This window comes from Ornithorhynchus anatinus, chromosome 2 (assembly GCF_004115215.2).
Source record: "Ornithorhynchus anatinus isolate Pmale09 chromosome 2, mOrnAna1.pri.v4, whole genome shotgun sequence".
Lineage (NCBI taxonomy): Eukaryota > Metazoa > Chordata > Mammalia > Monotremata > Ornithorhynchidae > Ornithorhynchus > Ornithorhynchus anatinus.
Window position 1 is genome coordinate 133,095,167 of NC_041729.1, and position 23,424 is coordinate 133,118,590.

The window sequence follows — 23,424 nt, forward strand, 5'->3', positions numbered from 1 at the left end:
CTGCTAATTCTGTTCTACTGTGCTCTCCGGATCACTTACTTCAGTGCTCCGCACATAGTAAACTCTCAATAAATATGATTGATTTGCTTGAATGCTTGCTAAATGCCAAGGTAAGCACTCAGGTAGATCCAGCCATCTCAAACCCATTCTCTGTCCCTCTTGCATCTGAGAATATAAGGGGGATTAAGAACAGCTATTTAGTCCCCATTTTGCAGATTGAGGAAGCTGAGGTGTTGCTAAATTACTTGCCCCAGGCCACATAGCTGGCAAGTGGTGGAGTCAGGATTAGAACTCAGGACTCCTGTCCCCCAATCCTGTACTCTTTCAAGTAGACCATCTTGCTTCGTCCAAGAAAACATCAGATTTCTACTTCGTGTAGTAGTCCCGGAATGCAGTACCTTCTTAGGCTTCTTTCCCTTGCATGATTGACTAAGAGAAATCCAGCAAACAAACCTTCTGGTTTGCTCTAGTTGAACAGGGCTTGAATTAGTTCTCCTGGAATGAACGGTGGGAAAGTGTCAATATCACCGTATCAATCAGTGAATGGTATTTATTGAGGGCTTGCTGGGTGCAGAGCACTCTACTAAATCCTTGGAAGAGAGTACAGTGCAACAGAGTTGGTAGTCAAGTTCCATGCCCAAAATAATAATACTAATAATAATGTTGATATTTGTTAAGCACTTACAATGTGCCGAGCACTGTTCTCAGCGCTGAGGGAGATACAGGATAATCAAGTTGTCCCACGTGAGGCTCACAGTCTTCATCCCCATTTTACAGACGACGTAACTGAGGCACAGAGAAGTTAAGTGACTTGCCCACAGTCACACAGCTGACGTGGCGGATCTGGGATTCGAACCCATGACCTCTGACTCCGAAGCCCGGGCTCTTTCCACTGAGCCACGCTGCTTGTCCAAAACAAGCTTACAGTCTAGAGGGGGACAGTATATAGAATCGGTGAAGATTCTGGTAAATAAATGATTTGTAGGGAGGGCAATCTGAACTAAAAGAGACTATCTCCCAAATCTAAATGCCCTTGTTTTGTTATTTTGGTGTAATTGAGCTGTGGCAGCAAATGTCTATTATATTGTTATATTGTACTCTCCCAAGCGATTAGTGCAGCGTTCTGCACACAGTAAGTGCTCAATAACTATGATTGATTGATGGTAAATCAGAAGCTATGTGATTTTAATTGTAAAGTGCCCTTTAGTTTTCATACTGGCTGTGGACTTGCTTTATGAATGAGTAGTATTTGTGTGAGTTTCAATGCTTGTGAGTTTCACAGTATTGATGTTCTTTCTTCTTTATATTTTAGGCAAGAAGAGACTGACAGAAGGGTGAAAAATGTGAGTGATGTTTCCTTGAATTCAGCCATTCATGTAATCATTTACTTATGTGCTCTATATGCTCTGGTTGCAGACCAAACACCCTCCCCCCCCCAAAAAAACCCCAAAACAGCAACAAAAAAAACTAAATCTTGGGATCTAACTTCCCTTATTCTTGTTAAGGTTTCTTGGATGATCTCTGATTGCTGATTGTATTGAACTTCAGGCCAGTCTTGGGTATTTTGAGGCTACAGAAATGGAGACTAGTTAATAATAATAATGTTGGTATTTGTTAAGCGCTTACTATGTGCCGAGCACTGTTCTAAGCGCTGGGGTAGACACAGGGGAATCAGGTTGTCCCACGTGGGGCTCACAGTCTTAATCCCCATTTTACAGATGAGGGAGCTGAGGCACCGAGAAGTTAAGTGACTTGCCCAAAGTCACACAGCTGGCAAGTGGCAGAGCCGGGGTTCGAACCCATGACCTCTGACTCCAAAGCCCGTGCTCTTTCCAGTGAGCCACACTGCTTCTCGTGGCTCTGCACACAGAAAGCGCTTAATAAAAATGATTGAACAACTGAATGAACATGGGGCAAGGAAACCCTAAACTTACCTCAGTGTAAGGCAGGAACACCTTAACCTACTAAACACTGTAGTTTAACACCCTACGGCAATGTTGGACAGGGAAACCCTAACCTATGGGAGTAGTTGCAAATCCATTTAGCGTGGGCTAGAGATAAAAGTGATAAGCAGTATGGCCTAGTGGATAAAGGATGGGCCTGGGAGTCAGAAGGTTGGGGCTTCTAATCCTGGCTCCACCAGTTGTCTGCTGTGACCTTGGGCAAGTCACTTCACTTCTCTGGGCCTCAGTTCCCTCATCTGTAAAATGGAGATTGAGACCGCGAGTCCCATGTGGGACAGGGACTGTGTCTAACCCGATTTGCTTTGTATCCACTCTCATGCTCAATACAGTGCCTGGCTCGTAGTAAGCGCTTAACAAATACCATTATTTTTTAAGTTTGAGGAGAGCTGATCAAGTGTTTCAGACAAGTGGAACTGTTTTCAAGCCATTACATTTCTATTTTTTTAGCTCTTACAAATCTCCATTTTTTTTTAATGGTTTTTGTTCAGAGCTTACAGTGTGCCAGGCACTGTACTAAAGATACAAAATAAACAGTCTGAAAATATACCCTGTCCCACATAGGACTTAGTCATAATCCCCATTTTCTAGAAGAGAGAACTGAGGCACAGAGAAGTTAAGTGACTTCCCCAAGGTCACACAGTAGACAAGTGGAGGACCTGGAATTAGTAGCCAGGTCCTCCGACTCGCAGGCCAGTGCTCCTCTACTAGGCCATGCTGCTTCTCACTAGCACGTGTGTTTGTGTGTTTGAGAGAAATTTTAAAGGAAAATTCATTTTCATGTAACACTTGCTTCCTATTTCCCTCTGTCTTCATCTGCGGTATTAAGGGTTTATCCTTTGTATCAAACAAAACCAATCTGACATCTGATGATCTACAAGTCTGCCAGAAATATTTCAGGCATTCCTTTTCCTAGATTAAAAGTATAATTTAAAAATGAGTAAAAATAAACATGCTTTGGTGAAGAGGCCAGATAAAGATTTTGGTTTTTTATTGTACTAAGCATTTCATTATAAGGGTATCGGATAGATATTTTGTATTAGCTGAAAGTATTTGCCCATCTGTGTGAAAGGTGAAATCAGAGGTGCCCTCTCCCCATATCTGTGCCCGCGCACCAAGCTTCGGTCTGCTACTCTCTGTGCTCAGAGAAAACCCAGGCTTCCCGTTTCCCTGCCCCCTATTGCAGTAGGGTTAGGGTTTCCCTGTCCAACATTGCAGTAGAGTGTTAAACTACAGTGTTTAGTAGGTTAAGGTGTTCCTGCCTTACACTGAGGTAAGTTTAGGGTTTCCTTGCCCCATGTTCATTCAGTTGTTCAATCATATTTATTAAGCGCTTTCTGTGTGCAGAGCACTGTACTAAGCACTTGGGAGAGTACAATACAACAATAAACAAACATATTCACATTCCCTACCCACAAGGGTTAGCGTTAAGGTTTCCCTGCCCCATGTTACCCTAGGGTGAGCATTAGCTTAAGGTTTCCCTGCCCCACGTTGTGGTAGGGTGAGGGTTAGGGCTTCCCTTCTTCACATTACAGTAGGATAAGGTTTAGAGTTTCCCTGCCCCATGTCGCAGTAGGGTTAGCGTTAGGGTTTTCCTGCCTCACATTGCGGTAGGGCTAAGAAGGATGGTACTTGTTAAGTGCTTACTATGTGCCAGGCACTGTACTAAGCTCTGCGGTGACTACCCTGGCCCACGTCCTACCTCTGGCCGGGAATGCCCTCCCTCCTCAAGTCTGTTAAACAATTACGCCTCCCCCCTCTCCAAAGCCCTACTGAAGCTTACCTTCTCCAAGAGGCCTTTCCAGATTAAGCCCTCATTTTCCTCAGCTCCTCCCACCCCTGTTGCCCCTGACTCCCTCCCTCTACTCTCTACCCCTCCCCACCCCACAGCACTTGTGTATATATGTACATATCAATAATTTTATTTATTTATATGAATGCCTGTTTGTTTTGATGTGTACATATCTATCATTCCATTTATTTATATTGATGCTTTTGTTACCTTTTGGTACTTGGTTTGATGTCTCTCTCCCCCCTTCTAGACTGTAAGCCTGTTATAGGCAGGGATTGTCTCACCCTATTGCTGAATTGTTCTTTCCAAGTGCTTAGTACACTGCTCTGCACAGTGCAAGCACTCAATAAATACGATTGAATGAATGAATACAAGCAAGTAGGTTGGACACAGCCCCTGCCCAGCATAGGGCTCACAGTCTCAATCCCCATTTTCCAGATGAGGTAAGTGAGGCACAGAGAAGTGAAGTGATTTGCCAGAGGTCACACAGCAGACAAGTGGGGAAGGCAGGATTAGAACCCATGACCTTCTGAACCCCAGGCTCATGGTCTATCCACTATGCCTTGGTTTAGAGAAGCAGTGTGGCTCAGTGGAAAGAGCGTGGGCTTGCGAGTCAGAGGTCTAACTAGCGGGTTCTAATCCGGCTCCTCCGCTAGTGAGCTGTGTGACCTTGGGCAAGTCATTTAACTTCTCTGTCCCTCAGTTACCTCATCTGTCAAATGGGGATTAAAACTGTGAGCCCCATGTGGGACAACCTCATCACCTAGTGTCCCCCAGCACTTAGAACAGTGCTTTGCACATAGTAAGCGCTTAACACATACCATAATTTTATTCTATTTTGTTAGGGTTTCCCTGCCCCGTGTTGCGGCAGGGTTAGCGTTAGGGTTTCCTAGCTTCACGTTCCAGTAGGGCCTGGACTTCTGCTGGGATGCATCAATTAATCATCTTTAACGAGCATTTACTACGTGCAGAGAACTATCCTAAGTGCTTAGGAAAGAACAATGTAAAAGAGTTGGTAAACATGTTCCTTGCCTAGAACGAGTTCACAGTCTAGAGGGGGAAACAGCTATAAAGGTAAATAAAGAAATTACAGATTTATACGTAAGTGCTGTGAAAGTGGGTGAAAAGGAGCCAATCTATGTGCAAGGGTGATGCAGAAGGGAGTGGGAGAAGAGGAAATGAGGGCTTGGCCAGGGAAAGTCTCTTGGAGGAGATGCGCCTTCAGTGAGGCTTGAAAGGTGGCGAGAACATTTGCGCGTGGATGGGTGAGGAGCATCAGAATGTGCCAAAGAAGAAAGCCAGGGTGTGCCAGAGAAGCAGTGTGGCATGGTGGATGGAGCACGGGTCTGGGAGTCAGAAGGACCTGAGCTCTAATCCTGTCTCTGCCACGTGTCTGCTGTGCAACTTTGGACAAGTCACTTCACTCCTCTGGGCCCGAGTTCCCTCATCTATAAAATGGAGACTAAGAGCTTGAGCCCCATGTGGGACGGGGACTGTGTCCGACCTGATTAACTCTTATCTACGAACTTAGAACCATGCTTGGCAAATAGTAAGTGCTCAACAAGTATTATTATTATTATTATGGGAAATGGGAAAAGCTGGGTCACTACCTCATCATCTCCTAATAAATCCTCTCCACTTCGGTGGGAATTGAAAGAGAGATGTTGCAAATGAACATCCTTATCCAAATCAAGCCCTACCCCTTTTGGCTGACCTTTGGTTTGGATCAGGCCCCGAAAAGGCTGTGGTGGAAATAGGAAGGAAGGGAGAAGATATGCAAATGCACTCTCTATTCTGGGAGCGAGATTGGGGGGGAGTAATTGTGTTCAGCCACTCCACAGAATTTTAATGTCCCAAGCACTTTGTAAGGTGTTCTGCATATGCAGGACATGCTTAATAAATACCACTGATTGCTCATTGTAGGCAGGGAAAGTGTCTGTTCACTCTGTTGTTGAAGAAGCAGCTTGGCTCAGTGGAAGGAGCCTGGGCTTGGGAGTCAGAGGTCATGGATTTGAATCCCGGCTCTGCCACTTGTCAGCTGTGGGACTTTGGGCAAGTCACTTAACTTCTCTGTGCCTCAGTGACCTCATCTGTAAAATGGGGATGAAGACTGTGAGCCTCATGTGGGACAATCTGATAAGCCTGTATCTACCCCAGCGCTTAGAACAGTGGTCTGCACATAGTAAGTGCTTAAATACCAACATTAATATTATTACTGTTACTCTCCCAAGTGCTTATTTGGTGCTCTCCATACAGTAAGTTCTCAATAAATACAGTTGATTGAGAGGAGGCCATGGGAAAAAGACCTGGACAGGAGAGAGGAGGGAAAAGACAGAGATAGAGAGTGTCTGAAGAGAAGCAGCATGACCTAGTGGAAAGAGCATGGGCCTGGGAGTCAGAGGATCTGGGTTCTAATTCCGGCTCTGCCACATACCTGCTATGTGACCTTTGGCAGTTCACTGAATTTCTCTGTCCCTCAGTTTCCTCATCTGCAAAATGCGAATTCAATATCTCTTCTCCCTCCTACTTTGATTGGGAGCCCCACATGGGACCTGATGATCTTGTATCTACCCCAGTGCTTAGTACAGTGTTTGGCACACAGTAAATATCACAATTATTATTGAGCAGTTGTAGTAATAATGCTATTTTCTGAGTGTATACTGAGAGCAGTGCACTGTGCTAAAGGCTTGTACAACAGAAACAAAAACACACATTTACGACCTATAGGGAGCTTTTGAGCTAATAGGGGAGACATATTCCACAATATTTACCGATAGTGGGAAGAAGAAGCATCAGCATCAAATAGGGAGTAGAACAGATTATGCCAGGGTGAATTATCAGAATGAATTATGTTCAGTTGAATGAGAATTTGCATATGTATGTAAGGCCTGAAGTTTGGTCAGGGAAGTGCTAAGAGTGTTGGGCTAGTGCAGCTTGGAATACTGGGAATGAATCTCCAAAAGCATGCTAGAGATGGTAGGATTTTAGGAGGAATTTTAGAGAAGGCTTGCAGAAAGAACACAGGCCTGGGAGTCAGAGGGATTTGGGTTCTAATAAAAATAATAATGTTATTTGTTTACCACTCGTTATGTGCCAGGCACTGTTCTAAGCACTTGTTCTAATCTTGGCTCCACCAGTCTTCTGCTATGAGACCTTGGGAAGATCACCCAAGTTCTCTGTGCCACAGTTTCTTCACCTGGGAAATGAGAATTCAGTACCTGTTCTCCCTCCTACTTAAACCTCGAGCCCCATGTGGGACGGGGACTGTGCCCAGCCTGATTAACTTATATCTACCCTTTCACTTACGATGCTTGACATGTAGTAAGAGCTGAACAAATACCATCTTCATCATCGTGGCTCAGAGGATGAGATTGAGCTGTGGTCTGGAAGATTTGAAGGGGAAGGGGATTCCAGGCCATAAGAAGAGCATGAGCAAGTGATCAGAACCCAAGAGAGTGGAGAATGAGGTACAGTTAGGCAAGCTCGGGAATGAGGGAGTGAAGAGGATGGGTTGGGTGAATCAGGAATATAAGAAGGAAAAAGTGGAAGGACCTTGAAGTTCTTGGTTGGAGCTTTTGCTTGATGTTCCCACATTGGAGTCTTTTGAAGGGTGGAGAGATTTGTACTGAACGATCTTGCGAGAAGATGAACTGGGAAGAGGAATGTAGTATAGATTGAAGGAGGGAGAAGCTGAATGTTATGAGGCCTGTGAAGAAACTGTTTTTGCATAGGCAATGCTGGTATTTAAGCCCTTACTGTGTGTGCCAAGCTCTCTGCTGAAACACATTCCTTGCTCCAAACAGGACTAGCAGTTTAAGTGGTAGGGAAAGCAGGAGTGAGTTTTCCATTTTACAGGATAGGAAACTGAGGCACAGAGAGGTTGAAACTTGCCAGAAGTCCACAAAGCAGACCAGTGGCAGAGCTGGGACAAGAACTCACTGGTGCTCACTTCTAGTTCCATCCTTTCTTCACTGGGGCCTGCTGTCCAATTTTAGAGGTTTTTGAGGAGTGGCAAGAAGTGAGAAGCAACGTGGCTTAGTGGATAGAGCATGGGCCTGGAGTCAGAATGACCTGCGTTCTAGTCCTGCCTCTGCCACATGTCTGCCACTGACCTTGAGCAAGACACTTAACTTCTCTGGACCTCAGTTTCCTAATCTGTAAAATGAGGATTCAGAGTGTGAGCCCCATGTGGGACAGGGACTATGTCCAACCTGATTAACTTGCATCTACCCCAGTGCTGAGAAGAGTGCTTGGCACATAGTAAAATTTTATTATTATTGTGCTGAATAATATTTCAGGAATAGAGTTTGGGTGGTGTAGACCGAGGAGGGAGAGGTTAGAAAGGTGTTAGATTAATACGATTGTGAACCAAAATGGGGATTGTTTGAGTAAAGAGGACAGGGCAGATCCCGCCTCTGCCTCTTGTCAGCTGTGTGACTGTGGGCAAGTCACTTCACTTCTCTGGGCCTCAGTTCCCTCATCTGTAAAATGGGGATTAACTGTGAACCTCCCGTGGGACAACCTGATTACCCTGTCTCTACCCCAGCACTTAGAACAGTGCTCTGCACATAGTAAGCGCTTAACAAATACCAACATTATTATTATTATTGTCCGGGAAATGCAGTGTGGCCTAGTGTAAAGAACACCGGCCTTGGAGTCAGGAAGCCTAAATTCTAATCTGGGCTCCATCATGTGACTGACCTTGGGAAGTCACTTAACTTTGCCTCAGTACCCTCATTTTATAATGGGGATTAAATAGCTGTTCTCTGTACCTGTCTGACTGGGAGTTCCATGTGGAACCGGGACTGTGTTTGATCTGACTGCATCGTATGTACTCCTGCTTTTGATAAAGTGCTTGGCGTAGTAAGTGCTTAAAAATATCAAGAATTATTATTAAGAAGCAGCATAAATTAGCAGTTTATTAAATAAGCTGTGGAAGAAGCATCAATCTATAGTATTTATTAAGCACTTAGTATGTGCAGAGCACTGTACTAAGTGTTTGGTAGAGTACACTACAACAGAGTTGGCAGACACATTTACTGATGGTGTAGCCTTGGACAAGTCACTAAACCTCTCTGTGCCTCAGTCACCTTATCTGTAAAATGGGGATTGAGACTGAGTCCTACTTGAGACAGGAACTGTGTTCAACCCGATTAGCTGATGGTGATGGTCTTTTTGAATAGGAAGAGAAAGTGTTTTTGGCAGGGTTGGAAAAGGGAAGGGGAGGAGTGGGTTGAGGAGGGAAGAAGACAAGTTTAGTTTGAGACATCTTCAGGGTGATGTACCATGGCACATCCGATTAGAGTTTGCCAGGAGACAAGCAATGTGGCCTAGTGAAATGAAGACGGGCCTGGGAGTCAGAGGATCTGGGTTCTATTCCTGGCTCCGCCACTCACCTGTTATGTGACCTGGCACAATTCACTAACTTCTCTGCCCCTTAATACAAAAAGGGGATTCAATATCTGTTTTTCCTCCTGATTTAGACTGTGAGCCCCATGTGGGACTTGTTTATCTTCTATTGTCCTCACACTTAGCACAGTGCTTGGCATGTAGTAAGTGCTTAATGAATGCCGCACTTAAGAGGAAAAACGAGATTGTAGGGTACGTAGGAGATCCGTGCTCGAGAGAAGGATTTGGGAGTCATCTTCACAGAAGGGATAGCTGAAGTCATGTGAGCAGATGAGCACCCAGAGAGAATTAGCAGAAAACAAGCCTTGAGACCACAGAAGTTTTGTTTTCATGGTATTTATTAAGCGCTTACTATGTGCCAGGCATTGTACTAATTGCTGGACTAGATAAAAGCTAATAGGGTTGTACACAGATCCTCTCCCAAGTAGGACTCAGTCTCCATCCCCATTTTACAGGTGAGGTGACTGAGGCACAGAGAGGTTAAGCGACTTGATCAAGGCCACACAATAGACACTTGGCAGAGACGGGAGTAGAACCCAGGTCCTCTGACTCCCAGGCCTGTGCTCTTTGCACTAGGCCACACAGCTTCCTGAACCTTGTGGGACCCTCATAGTTAAGAGAAGTTTAAGAAACAACTTCTTAAGAAAACAACAACTTGAGAAAAGTGGCCTAGTGGAAAGAACATAGATCTGGGGGTCAGGGGACCTGGGTTCTAATCCCAGCTTCACCACTTGTCTGCTGTGTGACTTGGGCAAGTCACTTAACTTCTCTGTGCCTCATTTGCCTCATCTGTAAAATGGGGATTAATAATGTGAACCCCAAGTGGGACAGGGACTGTTTCCTGATTCTCTTCTATCTACCCTAGGATTTAGTGACTGGCACATAGTAGGTGCTTAACAAGTGCCCTGAGGAAAAAAAAAAGTGTGTGTAGGTCAGGAAGAGGAGAAGAGTTGGAAATAGTGCCAGGGAGTGAGATTGAAAAGGAGTGGTAACTAAGGAGTAGGAGGAGAACGGGTGGCTATTGTATCGGTGAAACTAAGGTCCGAGAAGCATTTCAAAGAGAAGGGAGTGGTCCGCAGTGTTGAAGGCCAGGCAAAAGTCAAGGACTGTTGAGGAAAAGTACATGGGAGAGAAGAACAAAAGCGGAGAGCAGAGGAAGGGCAAATACTAGAGCAAAAACGCTGGAGGAAGACTGGGGAGTTGCATTAGTCCCATGCTTTCCAATCTCAATATAGACTGTACAGTAGGGAAACCCGATGTCAAACTGTTTTAAAGTTGGTGTGCGGCTTTAATCATAGACTAATGCTCTCTTTTCCTTTGTTTTCTATTTTTAGGTTTTGATTACTTTATACTGGTTGGGCAGGAAAGCACAAAACAGCCCGCATTATAATGGTCCCTACCTTAACTTGAAAGCTTTTGAACACTTACTGGGACAAGCTCTGACTAAGGTAAAGAATTTTGCTTTATGGTGATTTTTCAGTTTCATAATAAATGCAAAAGCCGATGGATCTAACAGCATTTCCCCGAGAGTAAGTTGCTTTTTTTATCCAGGGTTGGTGTATCTACAGAGAAGCAGCATGGTCTAGTGGATAGAGCCACGGGCCTGGGAGCTAGAAGGTCATGGGTTCTAATCCTGGCTCTGCCATTTGTCTGCTATCTGACCTTGGGCAAGTCATCTTACTTCTCTGTGCCTCAGTTACCTCATATGTAAAATGGGGAATGAGACTTTGAGCCCCATGTGGGACAGGGACTGTGTCCAACCTGATTTGCTTGTATCCTCCCTAATGTTTAGAAGAGTCCCTGTCACATAGTAAGTGCTGTTTTCCCAATTTGGTGCCAATGATGAAGACAGAATACAGATATTGATAGACCATTGGACTGGGTCTCTTTTTTTTTTGTTTTTAGAAACTCTGTTTTGTTAAACCCTTTATTTCTTCCATTTTGCTTATAATAGCATTAAACTCTTTACTTCTTCCATTTTGCTTATAAAAGCGTTTTTAAAAAATGATGCTTATTTGGATTATCATTTTTAAATTTATGCTCTGAATGCGACCTGTTCACCTTCTCTCTGAGCTGTCCTGAATATTTCCTCCTCCTTTAGTACTGTTAATCATCTGTTAACTAGCAAGTGCTGACTGGGAAATGGGGATTTTTTAGTCATTTCCCTTCAAATTGGGGTTTCAATCATTCAATAGTATTTATTGAGCGCTATGTGCAGAGCACTGTACTAAGCGCTTGGAATGTACAATTCGGCAACAGATAAAACTATAGCAGTAAATAGAATCAAGGGGATGTACATCTCATTAACAAAATAAATAGGGTAATAAAAATATATACAAATGAGTGGATGAGCACAGTGCTGAGGAGAGGGGAAGGGAGAGGGGGAGGAGCAGAGGGAAAGGGGAGGAAAAGGGGGCTTAGCTGAGGGGAGGTGAAGCGGGGGCAGGGTTTGAGACCCTTCATTTGGAGCACAGTTATTCTGGTGTCCAAAAGAGATGACACATTACTTAGGGTGGATTTTAGACTAAGCAGGCTAAAAAGTAGCCGTGGCTGAGTAAATTCATGGAAAGGTCCAGAAGATCACCACTCTTCCCAACTTCAAAGCCTTATCTCTTCTGAGCGGCCTAGATAAAAAAAAACTCATGTCCCTGTCTGCATCCTCTATGCACTTGGATCTGTATCCTTTAAGCTTCTCCTCCTCACCCCACCCTCATTGCCATAGAATTTATGTAAATATCTGTAATTTAATTTGAATGTCTCTCTCCCCTTCTAGACTTTAGACAGAGAGCATGTTTACCAACTCTTGTATTGCACAGCGTGGCTTAGTGGAAAGAGCCCAGGCTTGGGAGTCAGAGGATGAGGGTTCTAATCCTGGCTCTGCCACTTCTCTGCTGTGTGCCCTTGAGCAAGCCACTTCACTTCTCTGTGCCTCAGACCTCATCTGTAAAATGGGGATTAAGACTGTGAGCCTCACGTGGGACAACCTGATTACCTTGGAGAAGCAGCGTGGCTCAGTGGAAAGAGCATGGGTTTGGGAGTTAGAGGTCATGGGTTCGAATGCCAGCCCCGCCACGCTATGTCAGCTATGTGACTGTGGACAAGTCACTTCACTTATCTGTGCCTCAGTTCCCTCATCTATAAAATGGGGAAGAAGACTGTGAGCCTCACGTGGGACAACCTGATTACCCTGTATCTCCCCCAGTGTTTAGAACAGTGCTCTGCACATAGTAAGCACTTAACAAATACCAACATTATTACCTTGTATCTACCCCAATGCTTAGAACAGTGCTTGACATAAAGTAAGCACTTAACAAATACCAACATTATTACCTTGTATCTACCCCAGTGCTTAGAACGGTGCTTGACATAAAGTAAGCACTTAACAAATACCATAATCATTATTATTATTGTACTCTTCTATTCTGCACCTGCAGATTCTGCAGATTATTGTACCATAATCATTATTTTATGCTGTACTCTCCCAACCACTTAATACAGTGCTCAATAAATACCACCGATTGATTACATGATGATAACCAAGATCTTGATTCTTTTTTTAAAAAACAACTCAAACCTTTAGGCCCTTGAAGACCCCAGCAGTTTGAAAAGAAGTGGCAGGGACAGTGGATACGGTGACATATGGTACACTGAACGTGGAGAGCTTCTTACCTCTTCCATCAACCATAGACGAGAAGATTCCTTTGATAGTCTGGACTCCTTTGGATCAAGATCATTTACAAGCTATTCATCAGATATAACTCTGAAAGGAAGCAGTGAAGGTAATTTCTAACTTGCTACTTCAAACTTGAGCATAGAGTGGAGGAAGAGGTTGGAAGGAAGGGTTATATGGGAAGGGAGAGAGAAAAATGCCATCGTTGTTCCTAAATAATGGACAACTGAGGATATAATCAGCAAAAAAAAGTTATCGTTATCATCATCGTGAATAGCATTCTCTAGCTGGTAAACTCTTCACTGGATTGTAAATCCATTGAGGGCAGGGATCCATGTCTACCAGCTCTATTGGATCGTACTCTCCCAAGCACTGAGAAGCAACATGGCATTTTGGATAGGGCCACGTCTGGAAGTCAGAAAGTTATGGGTTCTAATCCCGACTCCGGCACTTCACTTCTCTGGGCTTCATTTTCCTCATCTGGAAAATGGGGATTGAAACTGTGAGCCCCATGTGAGACAGGAACTGTGTCCAACCTAATTAACTTCCATCTACCCCAGTGCTAAGAACAGTGTTTGATGTGTAGTAAGCACTTAACAAGTACCATATTTTTTTTTTCAAAGAAAATTATGTTCCTTGCTGAGAAATTCTCCTTTTCCTACCCCTTCCACACACAGAAAGAGAATAAGGTGATTAGTCAGTTTAGGAAATTAGGAACATTCCTGAACATTGGTGCCCTTATGAGAATTTCCTATGATTTCCTGAATATTTGCTATTTCAAATCCAAAAATCAGAAATTACTATTTACACATAATTATACCTTCCTGGGTTTTAAAAAGCTAATCTACCATATATGTACTGATGTAAATTTCAGAATGGTTGTGGTGGCTTGTTTATTCACTTTCTTAGTTCATAATGCATTTTTATAGCCCACCCAGTTTCATTGCTTTTATTATGAGATAAGAGAAGCAGCTTGGCTGGTAGAAAGAGTATGGGCAAGGGAATGAGAGGACCTGAGTTCTCATCCCGACTCTTCCAGTTGTTTGCTCTGTGATCTTGGGTAAGTCATGTAACTTCTCTGGACTTCAGTTTCCTCAACTGTAAAATGGGGATTCAATACCTGTATTCTCTCCTACAAAGAATATGAGCTACAAGTGGGACAGAGACTGTGGCCAACCTGATTAACTTGTAGCGTGGCTCAGTGGAAAGAGCCCGGGCTTGGGAGTCAGAGGTCACGGGTTCGAATCCCACCCTGCCACTTGTCAGGTGTATGACTGTGGGCAAGTCACTTAACTTCTCTGTGCCTCAGTTCCCTCATCTGTAAAATGGGGATTAAGACTGTGAGCCTCACATGGGACAACCTGATTACCCTGTATCTACCCCAGCACTTAGACCAGTGCTCTGCACATAGTAAGCGCTGAACAAATACCAACATCATCATTATTATTATGTCTACCCCATTCATTCATTCATTCAATAGTATTTATTGAGCGCTTACTATGTGCAGAGCACTGTACTAAGCGCTTGGGATGAACAACCCCAGCACTTAGAACAGTGTTTCACGAAACTAAGCACTTAGCGAATGCCACAGTAATAATAATAATGATGAAAGCTCTAGAGGATGCACTAATCAGATGAGCATTTGACTAATTTGGGAGGGAAAAGTGAATCACTGACACAAAGTCTATAAAAAGAACCCGAAACAATGAATTTTTTAAAAAGTATTGGGAGGAAACAGAAGGTGAAAAATAGAGGACAATGCAAAAGGAAATAGGATGGGTGGAAAGAATAAACAATGACAAATTCAAATGAAATTTGCAAACAATATTCAGTCCAAATCTCTGCTTCCCTGAGACTCAGGTTTTTGGATTGCTTAATCCACATCGTCAAAATGAAACTTTCCCAGGCTTCTTCCACTGAGAAGAGAAAAAGAGGTTTAGGTGGTGAAGAAGCTCCTGACATTATTTTGAGGACCACTATTTATAAATAACTACATAATCAGATGACAGAATCCTCATTCCTTTGTGGCTGAAGGAGCATGTCTTATCAGTCTTTGCTGTAAGCTGGTTTTTGTTTTGGTTTTTAATTCTGGATGGAAGTTAAAAGGTTTTAGTCAAAACCAAAACTGAAAAAAAAGGATTTATTTCAAAGTGATTTTATAATTGAGTTTCAGGCAGGGTTATAAATTGCAATTCCTGAGTTCTGTTATGTTTCTTTTATGAAGGCTATTCAGTAAAAACTTTATCGGGTGTGTTTGGTGGAAGAGGAAGGGTTGGTTATTCAACAATTCAAATTCATCAAGAGTCAGAGCATCTGCCTAGATTGTAAACACCTTGAGGTCAACGATCATATCTAACATCTATTACATTTTTCTCTCCTGAGAGCTTCATACAGTGCTCTGCACACAGGAAACGCTTAATAAATGCCTCTGACTGTCTAAGGACCACTCCCAGGAGGAACTTTGACGTCTTCCTTTTTGTCCTCTCGTTTTTTTCACACTGGCACCTGGGGACTTGACCAACCACCTGGCTAACCCCTACAATCCCCATGCCACCTCTTTCCTCTCATTTCTCTGCCACCTCATAATGATTGCAATTATGGTACTTGTTAAGCACTAATTATGTATCAAGCACTGTGCTAAGAGCTGGAGTAGATGCAAAAGGATCAGAAACACAGTCCCTGTACCATATAGGGCTCACAGTCTAAGTAGGAGGGAGGAGGATTTAATCCTTTTACAGTTGAGGAAACTGAGGCATAGAAAAGTGAAGTGACCTGCCCAAGACCCCACAGCAGACAAGTGACAGAGTCAGGATTATAACCCATGCTCTTTCCATTAGGCCAAGGTGCTTCTCTACCTCATCCATGAAAGTCCTTTGAACACACAAGGTATCCCGTTATAACAAGTCAGTGGACCACTTCTAATCTCACCAACTCTGCAGTATCATTTTCTGACCACGACCTTCTAACTTTTAATCAACCAATGATACTAATGACCACATTATTTATCAAGCCCTTACTGTGTGCCAGGTACTGTATTAAACACTGGTGTAGATACAAGATAGGTTCTGCACGGGGCTCACAGTAGGAGGGAAAACAGGAACTGAATCCCCATTTGGCAGATGAGGTGACCTGCGGCATAGAGAAGGGAGGTGTCTCACCTAAGCACACACAGCAGGTAAGTGGTGGAGCTGGGTTTAGAACTCAGATCCTCTGACTCCCAAGCCTGCCACTCTACCTCTCACATAGCATTTACTGAATAAAGCTTACTCTGCCGAGCCCTACATTAACCTGCTATTGCATTCTTCCTTTCCCCCAGGCTAACCTTGTAATTGTACCTTATTATCAACTTTCCTACTTCCAACCTCTTGCTCACGCTTTATCTGCTAGGAACTCCCTCCCCATTCATATCACCAGACCGAAGTTATCCCCACATCCCCTGGGAGACATTCGTCAATTAATTTCCACCACCCAGGTTCCAGCCATCCAACAGCGCTCACCGCCATCTCCTCATCCATGTCCAGCTTCTGGTCTGGAACTCTTTCCCCCTTCATATCTCATGGAGTCTCTCTCCCCACCTTCAAAACCCTATTAAAAGCACATCTCCTCAAAGAGGCCTCTCTCGACTAAACCTTCATTTTCTCTTTTCCTACTCCCTGCTGTCACCCTTGCCCTTGGATTTCCACCCTTTATTCTCCCCACCCTCAGCACCACAGCACCTATGTACCTATCCTTAACGTATTGATTTATTGACATTAATGTCTGTCTCCCCCTATAGACTGTGAACTCCATGTGGACAGAGAATGTGTCTACCAACTCTATTAGAGTGTACTCTCCCAAGTTCTTGTACACAGTAAGCGCTCAGTAAATACGATTGATTGCTAACAGCTGCCTGTTGGACTTCATTCGATTGTCTTGATTGAGTGCTTACTGTGTGCAGATCACTGAACTAAGCGCTTAGAAAGTCCAGTTCGGCAGTAAAGAGAGAGAATCCCAGCCCACAGTGAGCTCACAGCCTGTGGGTGAGGGGGAGACAGACATCAGTGCAAGTAAACAGGCATCAATATAAATTAATAAAATGACAGCTATATACATAAGTGATGTGAGGCAGGAAGTGGGGGACGAGCAAAGGGAGCTAGTCAAGGTGACGTGGAAGGGAGTGGGAAATGAGAAAAGTGGGCCCTGGTTTGGAAAGGCCTCTTGGAGGAGATAGGCCTTCAGGAAGGTGTTGAAGATGGGAAGAATCATTGTCTGTGGGATTTGAGGAGGGAGGGCGTTCCAGGCCAGAGGTACATTATATAACTATATATATTATATAATAATGAATAATATAATGTATTATATATTATTTATGTTAAGTTAGCATTCATTTATCCTCCTACCTTTAGTACTATTCTTGACTTAAATTTATTTGCACTTATTCATCTTTTAATTTTTCCAGGCCTCCTCAGTAGTTGGAGCCTTGTTTGTTCCTCTTCCTCTATTGTCACTTTCCCCTTAGATTGTCCTGGTGGGGCGGAGGAGACAAGGGCCAAGTCTCTTGCTCTGCCAACAGTAGGGGCTTAATAAATACTACTGATTAATTGACTTTCTGTGGTGTTCAGAGAACTAAAAGCACTGCAAAATTAGGGGTTAAGTTGGAGGAAAGATTGCAATGTGAGGATGTGGATAGAGAGACGAAGTTCACTGAGGAACTGAACCCTGGCCATTCTCAAGTTTCGGTAAGTGACTTGAAGTATTGATACTTAAGGATCCTGTGGGAAGAAAAAGGAGTTTGCTAAGCAGATTAGCAGAACCATGGCAACCTTGTTAAGACTCCTCAGGGTGAATTTATGTAGAATGGTCCAGAGGACCAATATGCAGCTTGGCTTTTTGAAGCTCTCCCCAACTACCTTGGAAAGGACTCAAACGGATTCCAGTCTGTTTGAGTTGTTGTTCAGAGGAGATCAGTTGTGAAGCAACTGGCCTAGTGGAAAGATCAACAGGCCTGGGAGTCAGAGGACCTGGGTTCTAACCCCAGTTCTGCCACTTGTCTCCTATGTGACCTTGGGCAGGTCACTTAACTTCTCGGTGCCTCGGTTCCCTCATATGCAAAATGAGGAGTTATTACCTGTTCCCCTGTGAGCCCCAGTGATTATTCATTCATTCATTCAGTAGTATTTATTGAGCGCTTACTATGTGCAGAGCACTGTACTAAGCGCTTGGAATGTACAAATCGGTAACGGATAGAGACAGTCCTTGCCCTTTGACGGGCTTACAGTCTAATCGGAGGAGACAGACAGACGAGAACAATGGCAATAAATAGAGTGCTTAAGAACACTATTATAATTATTATTAGATTGTACTTACATCGTGGTACATCAGTGCCCGACACTAGAACTTTCTGATGGTTGGAGTAGTTACTTTACTAAAATCATGAGCCAGCTTATTATGGTAAATTCATAATGAATGCAAGTAGGAAAAAATGGGGGAATATAAGCAGCGTGAATGGGAGACGAATCTACGGAAACCCAATTCCCGGTCTCATGGTACCTCTTCCCTGGGAGTAGTGAGGATAGTTGTCCCATGCCTTGAGACCTGATCTGTCACCTTCTCACACTTCAGCTGCGTGATGTGAGCCCAGTGCCTTCAACCGCAAAGAAGCAGAAAACTGGGAGTTTCCATTACAACTACTACTTAGAATAATTGCGGTATTTGTTAACCACTCATGTTCCAGCCACTGACTATGTGCTAAGCTCTGCAGAATGCACTGGAATAGATAATCAAGACAGACAGAGTTCCTGCATCACATGGGGTTCACAGTCTAGGTGGGAGAAGAGGAATCGAATCCCCCTTTTCCAGATCGGTGACCTGAGACTCAGAGAATTGTGACTTATCCAAGGTCTCACAATGGTTAAGTGGCATAGCTGGGATTAGAACCCAGGTCCTCTGACTTCCAAGCCCGTGCGCTTTCCCCTAGGCCATGTTGTTCACTTCCCCAGGTTCAAGCGGAGGCCTTATCAATTCAAGGATTCACCGCAAGAACTCTTGCGGCAGCTCCATTTTTCCAAAGCCTCATTAGAAGCACATCTCCTTCAAGAGCCCTTCTCTGACTAAGCCCTTGTTTCCTCTTCTTCCATTCCCTTGTGTATTGCCCTCACACTCGGATTTGCAACGTTTATTCACCACTCCCTCAGCCCCACAATACTTTCATACATATCTATAATTTATTCACTTATGTTAATGTCTGTCTCCTCTTTAGACTGTAAACTCCTTGTGGGCAGGGAACGCGTCTACCAACTCTGTTATATTGTAATCTCCCAAGCACTTAGTACAGTGCTCTGCAGAAACTGAACCCACAACATGGACTAGTGGATGGATTCAGAAGGACTTGGGTTCTAATCCCGGATCTACCACTTCTATGCTGTGAGACCTTGGGCAATTCACTCAACTATTCTGTGCCTCCGTTACCTCATTTGTAAAATGGGGATTGAGTGTGAGCCCCATTTGGGGCAGGGACTGTGTTCAACCCGATTAAATTGCTTCTACCCCAGTGCTTAACAATTAACGTTATTAATATCGTGAATAATAATAACTGATTCCACACACGCAACATTTGCCTGAAATCACTGAACATTGTTGCAGCTGGAATTGCTTCTGTAGCTGGTAGGCAGATGTGGGTGGGAATAGGAGGAGAGAGAAAGGAAGTTGGGGTGAGAATGAGCAGCAGAATGACCCAGCTGTAACAGAAGTGGTAGCCAGAGCAAATATGCTCAGGTGATTAATTGTTATCTTTTCTCCTTTATGCTCTTGTTCCCCCTTCTAACCCCCTCCCCTCTCTCTGGCTCTGTGTTTATCTTCCTCTTTCCCCATACTTTTCTTTCTCTTCACAGAGCGCAACTGCATTTCTTTTCCTATACATGCTTAAGAGTAGGAACTGCTAGTTAATAAAATAATTTGTTCAAAAGATTGATGAACAGTTAGGATTCCAAGAGCAAATAATTTTCATTGTTTCCTCTGGAGCATAAAATGTGCCTCCGTAGTTTCAACTCTCCAAATTGCTTTTGGAAAAACACACACACACACACACACACACACACACACACACACACACACGTAGAGATAAGATTGTTATACTGTGGTGTTCTTTATTTGCTCTGGGAACATTCTTGGGGCATCATTTAAAATCAAATACATTTGGCTTGATTAGATAGATTCAGTTCACATTTGCTTTGCAGACTAGGTTTCATGAAAAATCACCTATTTGGAAAGAAATAGGAATGGAACGTTTTGGCGCCAGCTTAGCCCTTTGTTTGGGGTATAGGATATGGTACCCTGAAAGAATGTTGTGCATGTAGGACCAGGATGCAAAGCAAGTTCCACCTAATGGATCTTATCACAACTTCATGACAAATTTCTAAAAATAATCTCTGCTGTTCAACTCAGCAGCTCTGAGTCTCCAAGAGAAAGACAAAGCAGGCAAGCTGTGTGGGTTTCAGTTAAATCCAAAATCTGGAGTGTAAAGGAAAAGCAAGATCTTGAATGTCTCTCTCTTCCTCTCTAATTTTTTTCTAGGCTGTGAGAGTGACACAGATTCTGAACTGACATTCAAAATGCAGGATTCTAATAAAGACGACATGTCCTATCGCCGGATTGCTGCCGTAGAACCAAAATCTGCTTTACCATTCAATCGATTTTTGCCCAACAAAAGTCGACAGACAGGGTATATGCCAGCACCCTTGAGGAAGAAACGGCCAGACAAGAATGAGGACAACAGAAGAAGCTGGGCGAGCCCTGTCTTCACTGAAGTGGACGGAACGTTTTCAAGGTACCTTGTAGTGTCTAAGCGAACGTTGCATTTTCAGATGATCATGAAATAATCGAGCAGAACTCAGGGAGTTATTTTCAGTGTATTCTTGAATGTTACCAGCACAGAGCTAAAATTTTGAAATTTCACTGTCAACGTTCCTGTTTGTAAATTCTTAGGGTGGTTTTCTTCTGCCTGTTTAATTCAGATTTTTCTGACTCATGGGATTTTCTTACCCATTAGGCGATCTGAATAAGATTATCATTTCTTTTTGTCTTTGAAATGTGCATGCCCTAATATTTCTTTGAGTTTACTGAACAACTCTTAGGATCTGTCATGATCTGAGCCATGTTACTCTATTCTATTTGTTCCTGACATCAGTGGAAAGGAAAAGAATTCTCTAACGTCCCATCCAATTAGCAGAGCAGAGTACGATTTTCCAAACCCAGCTCTCCAGCAGATGCTGCTGTGTGACTCTGAAAGTGGTTCAGATTCGGAAAACGAGAGGAGGCTGCCTGATGTAATTTTGGATGATCTAGCCAACCGTAGATTCCGAGGGAGTAAGAGCCTTGTGTGCTCTTCTGGACCCAGACAGTGCCCTATCTTGGCAACCAGCATCCCAAAGTCTCGTACACCCAAGTTTTCTCCAGCTGATGCAATAGCCCCTGGGCTTGAAGAACAGACGAGGTCAGAGAAATTAATCTCGAATCTGAATAAAATACCGCACCATCCCTTATGAAAAGTGTTTGTGTTCTTAACAGAACTGCTAAATGATATGTCATGGCTCACTCCGGGGTGTAGCAATTGATTCTTCCATTGAAATAAAGTGTCATTATAACGACCTAACTTTGTTTTAGGAGCTGCAGTGATGAGAATGAAAACTAACCTGCTTCATTCACAGTGACGTGAGCTGTTTGAGTCAGAAAGCATGCCTTTTGTGTACCGTGTGTCAAATTGGTCATGAAGTATCTTAACTGGTTGGATGTTTTGAACAGTAACCAGAGGAAGAATTTGGGCAGTAAAGTGAAAAACAGGCCAACGACTGAAGAACCTTTCAATTCCTCCAGCTACTTTGAGGAAGAGGAGGTTGAAGGAGAGAAAGGAAAAAAAAAACCAACAGGAATCCCAAATATCATAAAGGATGATCTTTATGTGCGCAAGCTAAATCCAATAGGGCCAAACTCGGGAAACACTTTTGATAAGTTTCTTCCTAAATGTTGGACCTCAGAAGACTTGAATTGGAAACATTTCAAAAAGGCATCCTCTTATAAACCATGGTATAAGGAGTTTCAGGGATTCAGGTTTGTTCTTCTGCATGTTTCTGCTCTACTGTGTGTATTTCTTTAACTGTTCTAGTCTATACCAGAAAAACCTGTGTGTATTTTTGTGAAGGGAATTAGCTTATCCTTTCCATCTTGTCCTGGACAAATCAGAACCTTGTCCCCCTTATTTTTAGCTGACAGGTTGTAAGTATTGTATGATTTTTAATTTGGCAAGTTCAGAAAGGCACATTTTCAAAAATTCTACAAAGACTTATGCCTGTGCTACCTACCACTGCTTCCGTTTCTCTTCAGCTCTCTTCCTTCCTATTCTTTTCCTTCCCTCAATGACTTGACAGGAGAAGGATGTCAGATTCTGAAGATGAAGATTCAGATTTTGAACGAAGCCACACCATGGCTAGTAGGGAGTCCAGGACAGGGTTTAGGTCCGTGGGCGGCCAGAGATGTTCGATCTTGTTGGACCTGGCTGCTAAAAGAGGACCAAAGTCGTTGTTCCAAAGTGCAGAGAGAAGAATCAGTGATGCTTCCGATCAACCCAGGTTGATGATTGCATGAGACTGGCCCATCCCAACTACAGTGCTTCAGGCTATTCAGCTGCTTCTAGTGCTGCACTAACAGCTGAAGTAAAAGCTTAGGCCTCTAGTACTGCTTTTATTTCACTGGATCATAAGATTCTACTGACTGGATTCTTTAAATGTAAGAATAGCGAGCCATAAAGGATTGTTTGCTTTTGGTGTGAGCATGTGATCGTGGAGTTGAATTGTCTACTTTAGAAAACAGATAAAGCATCCACTCTGTCCTGAAAACTCTGAGCACTGTGTTACAGTGCCCACTGCTAATAAAGTTGACTTTTATAAAGCAAGTGTAATCGGATTTAGTGGTCAATATCAGTGCTTTGTTCAAAATTTTTTTAAATTTTGAATTTGTGGCTTTTCAACGTGTGTGCTTGAATGGGGGCCGGAGGGAGGGTGGTAAGGGCAATAGGAAAGAATGAGGGAGGAGGAAGAGATGGAGAGTGAGTCTCATGGCTAAGCATAGGGAAAGAGTCGAATGGAATTTTCTGGACAGAGGAGAGATTTTGTTGCAATTTTTCTCCTGCTCCATTGAACACTGCATCCCCTTATTGAATAATACTCAGTTTTTTCTCATTAATCTCTTTTCTTTGCTGTTGCTACTCTTTCCCAGCACAGAGAGATACACCAATGGCTTCTTTGGGCAATGATAATAGTGATAGTTTTAAATACTCAGTATGTGCTAGCACTGTACTAAGCACTGAGGCAGAGAGAATTTGGGTATTTTTTTTTCAAGTTCTTACTATGTGCCAGGCACTTACACCAAGCCCTGGGGTAGATACAAGCTAATCGGGTTGTAACTTCTCAGTACTCGGGGTACCTCATCTGTAAAGTAGGGATTAAATGACTTGCCCAAGGTCACACAGAAGACTCATGGCAGAGATGGGATTAGAACCCAGATCCTTCTGACGACCACAGTCACGCTCTGTCCAGTCGGCCATACTGCTTGTCCAGTCG

General features: G+C 43.4%; 1 protein-coding gene across 10 annotated transcripts in view; it reads left to right on the forward strand.

The window, feature by feature from the left end:
• LMO7 (LIM domain 7) overlaps nt 1-23,424 on the forward strand; it is a 288,480-nt gene that overhangs the window by 202,922 nt on the left and 62,134 nt on the right. For 7 of the 10 annotated variants that reach the window (XM_029052751.2, XM_029052769.2, XM_029052791.2 and 4 more), the window contains exons 6-10: nt 1,313-1,343; nt 10,497-10,610; nt 12,743-12,941; nt 20,384-20,636; nt 21,611-21,916. In XM_029052751.2, the coding sequence (XP_028908584.1) occupies nt 1,313-1,343; nt 10,497-10,610; nt 12,743-12,941; nt 20,384-20,636; nt 21,611-21,916 (903 nt within the window). The remainder of the gene's footprint in view (nt 1-1,312; nt 1,344-10,496; nt 10,611-12,742; nt 12,942-20,383; nt 20,637-21,610; nt 21,917-23,424) is intronic. The other 3 variants (XM_029052808.2, XM_029052828.2, XM_029052817.2) reach the window with 1 other exon arrangement.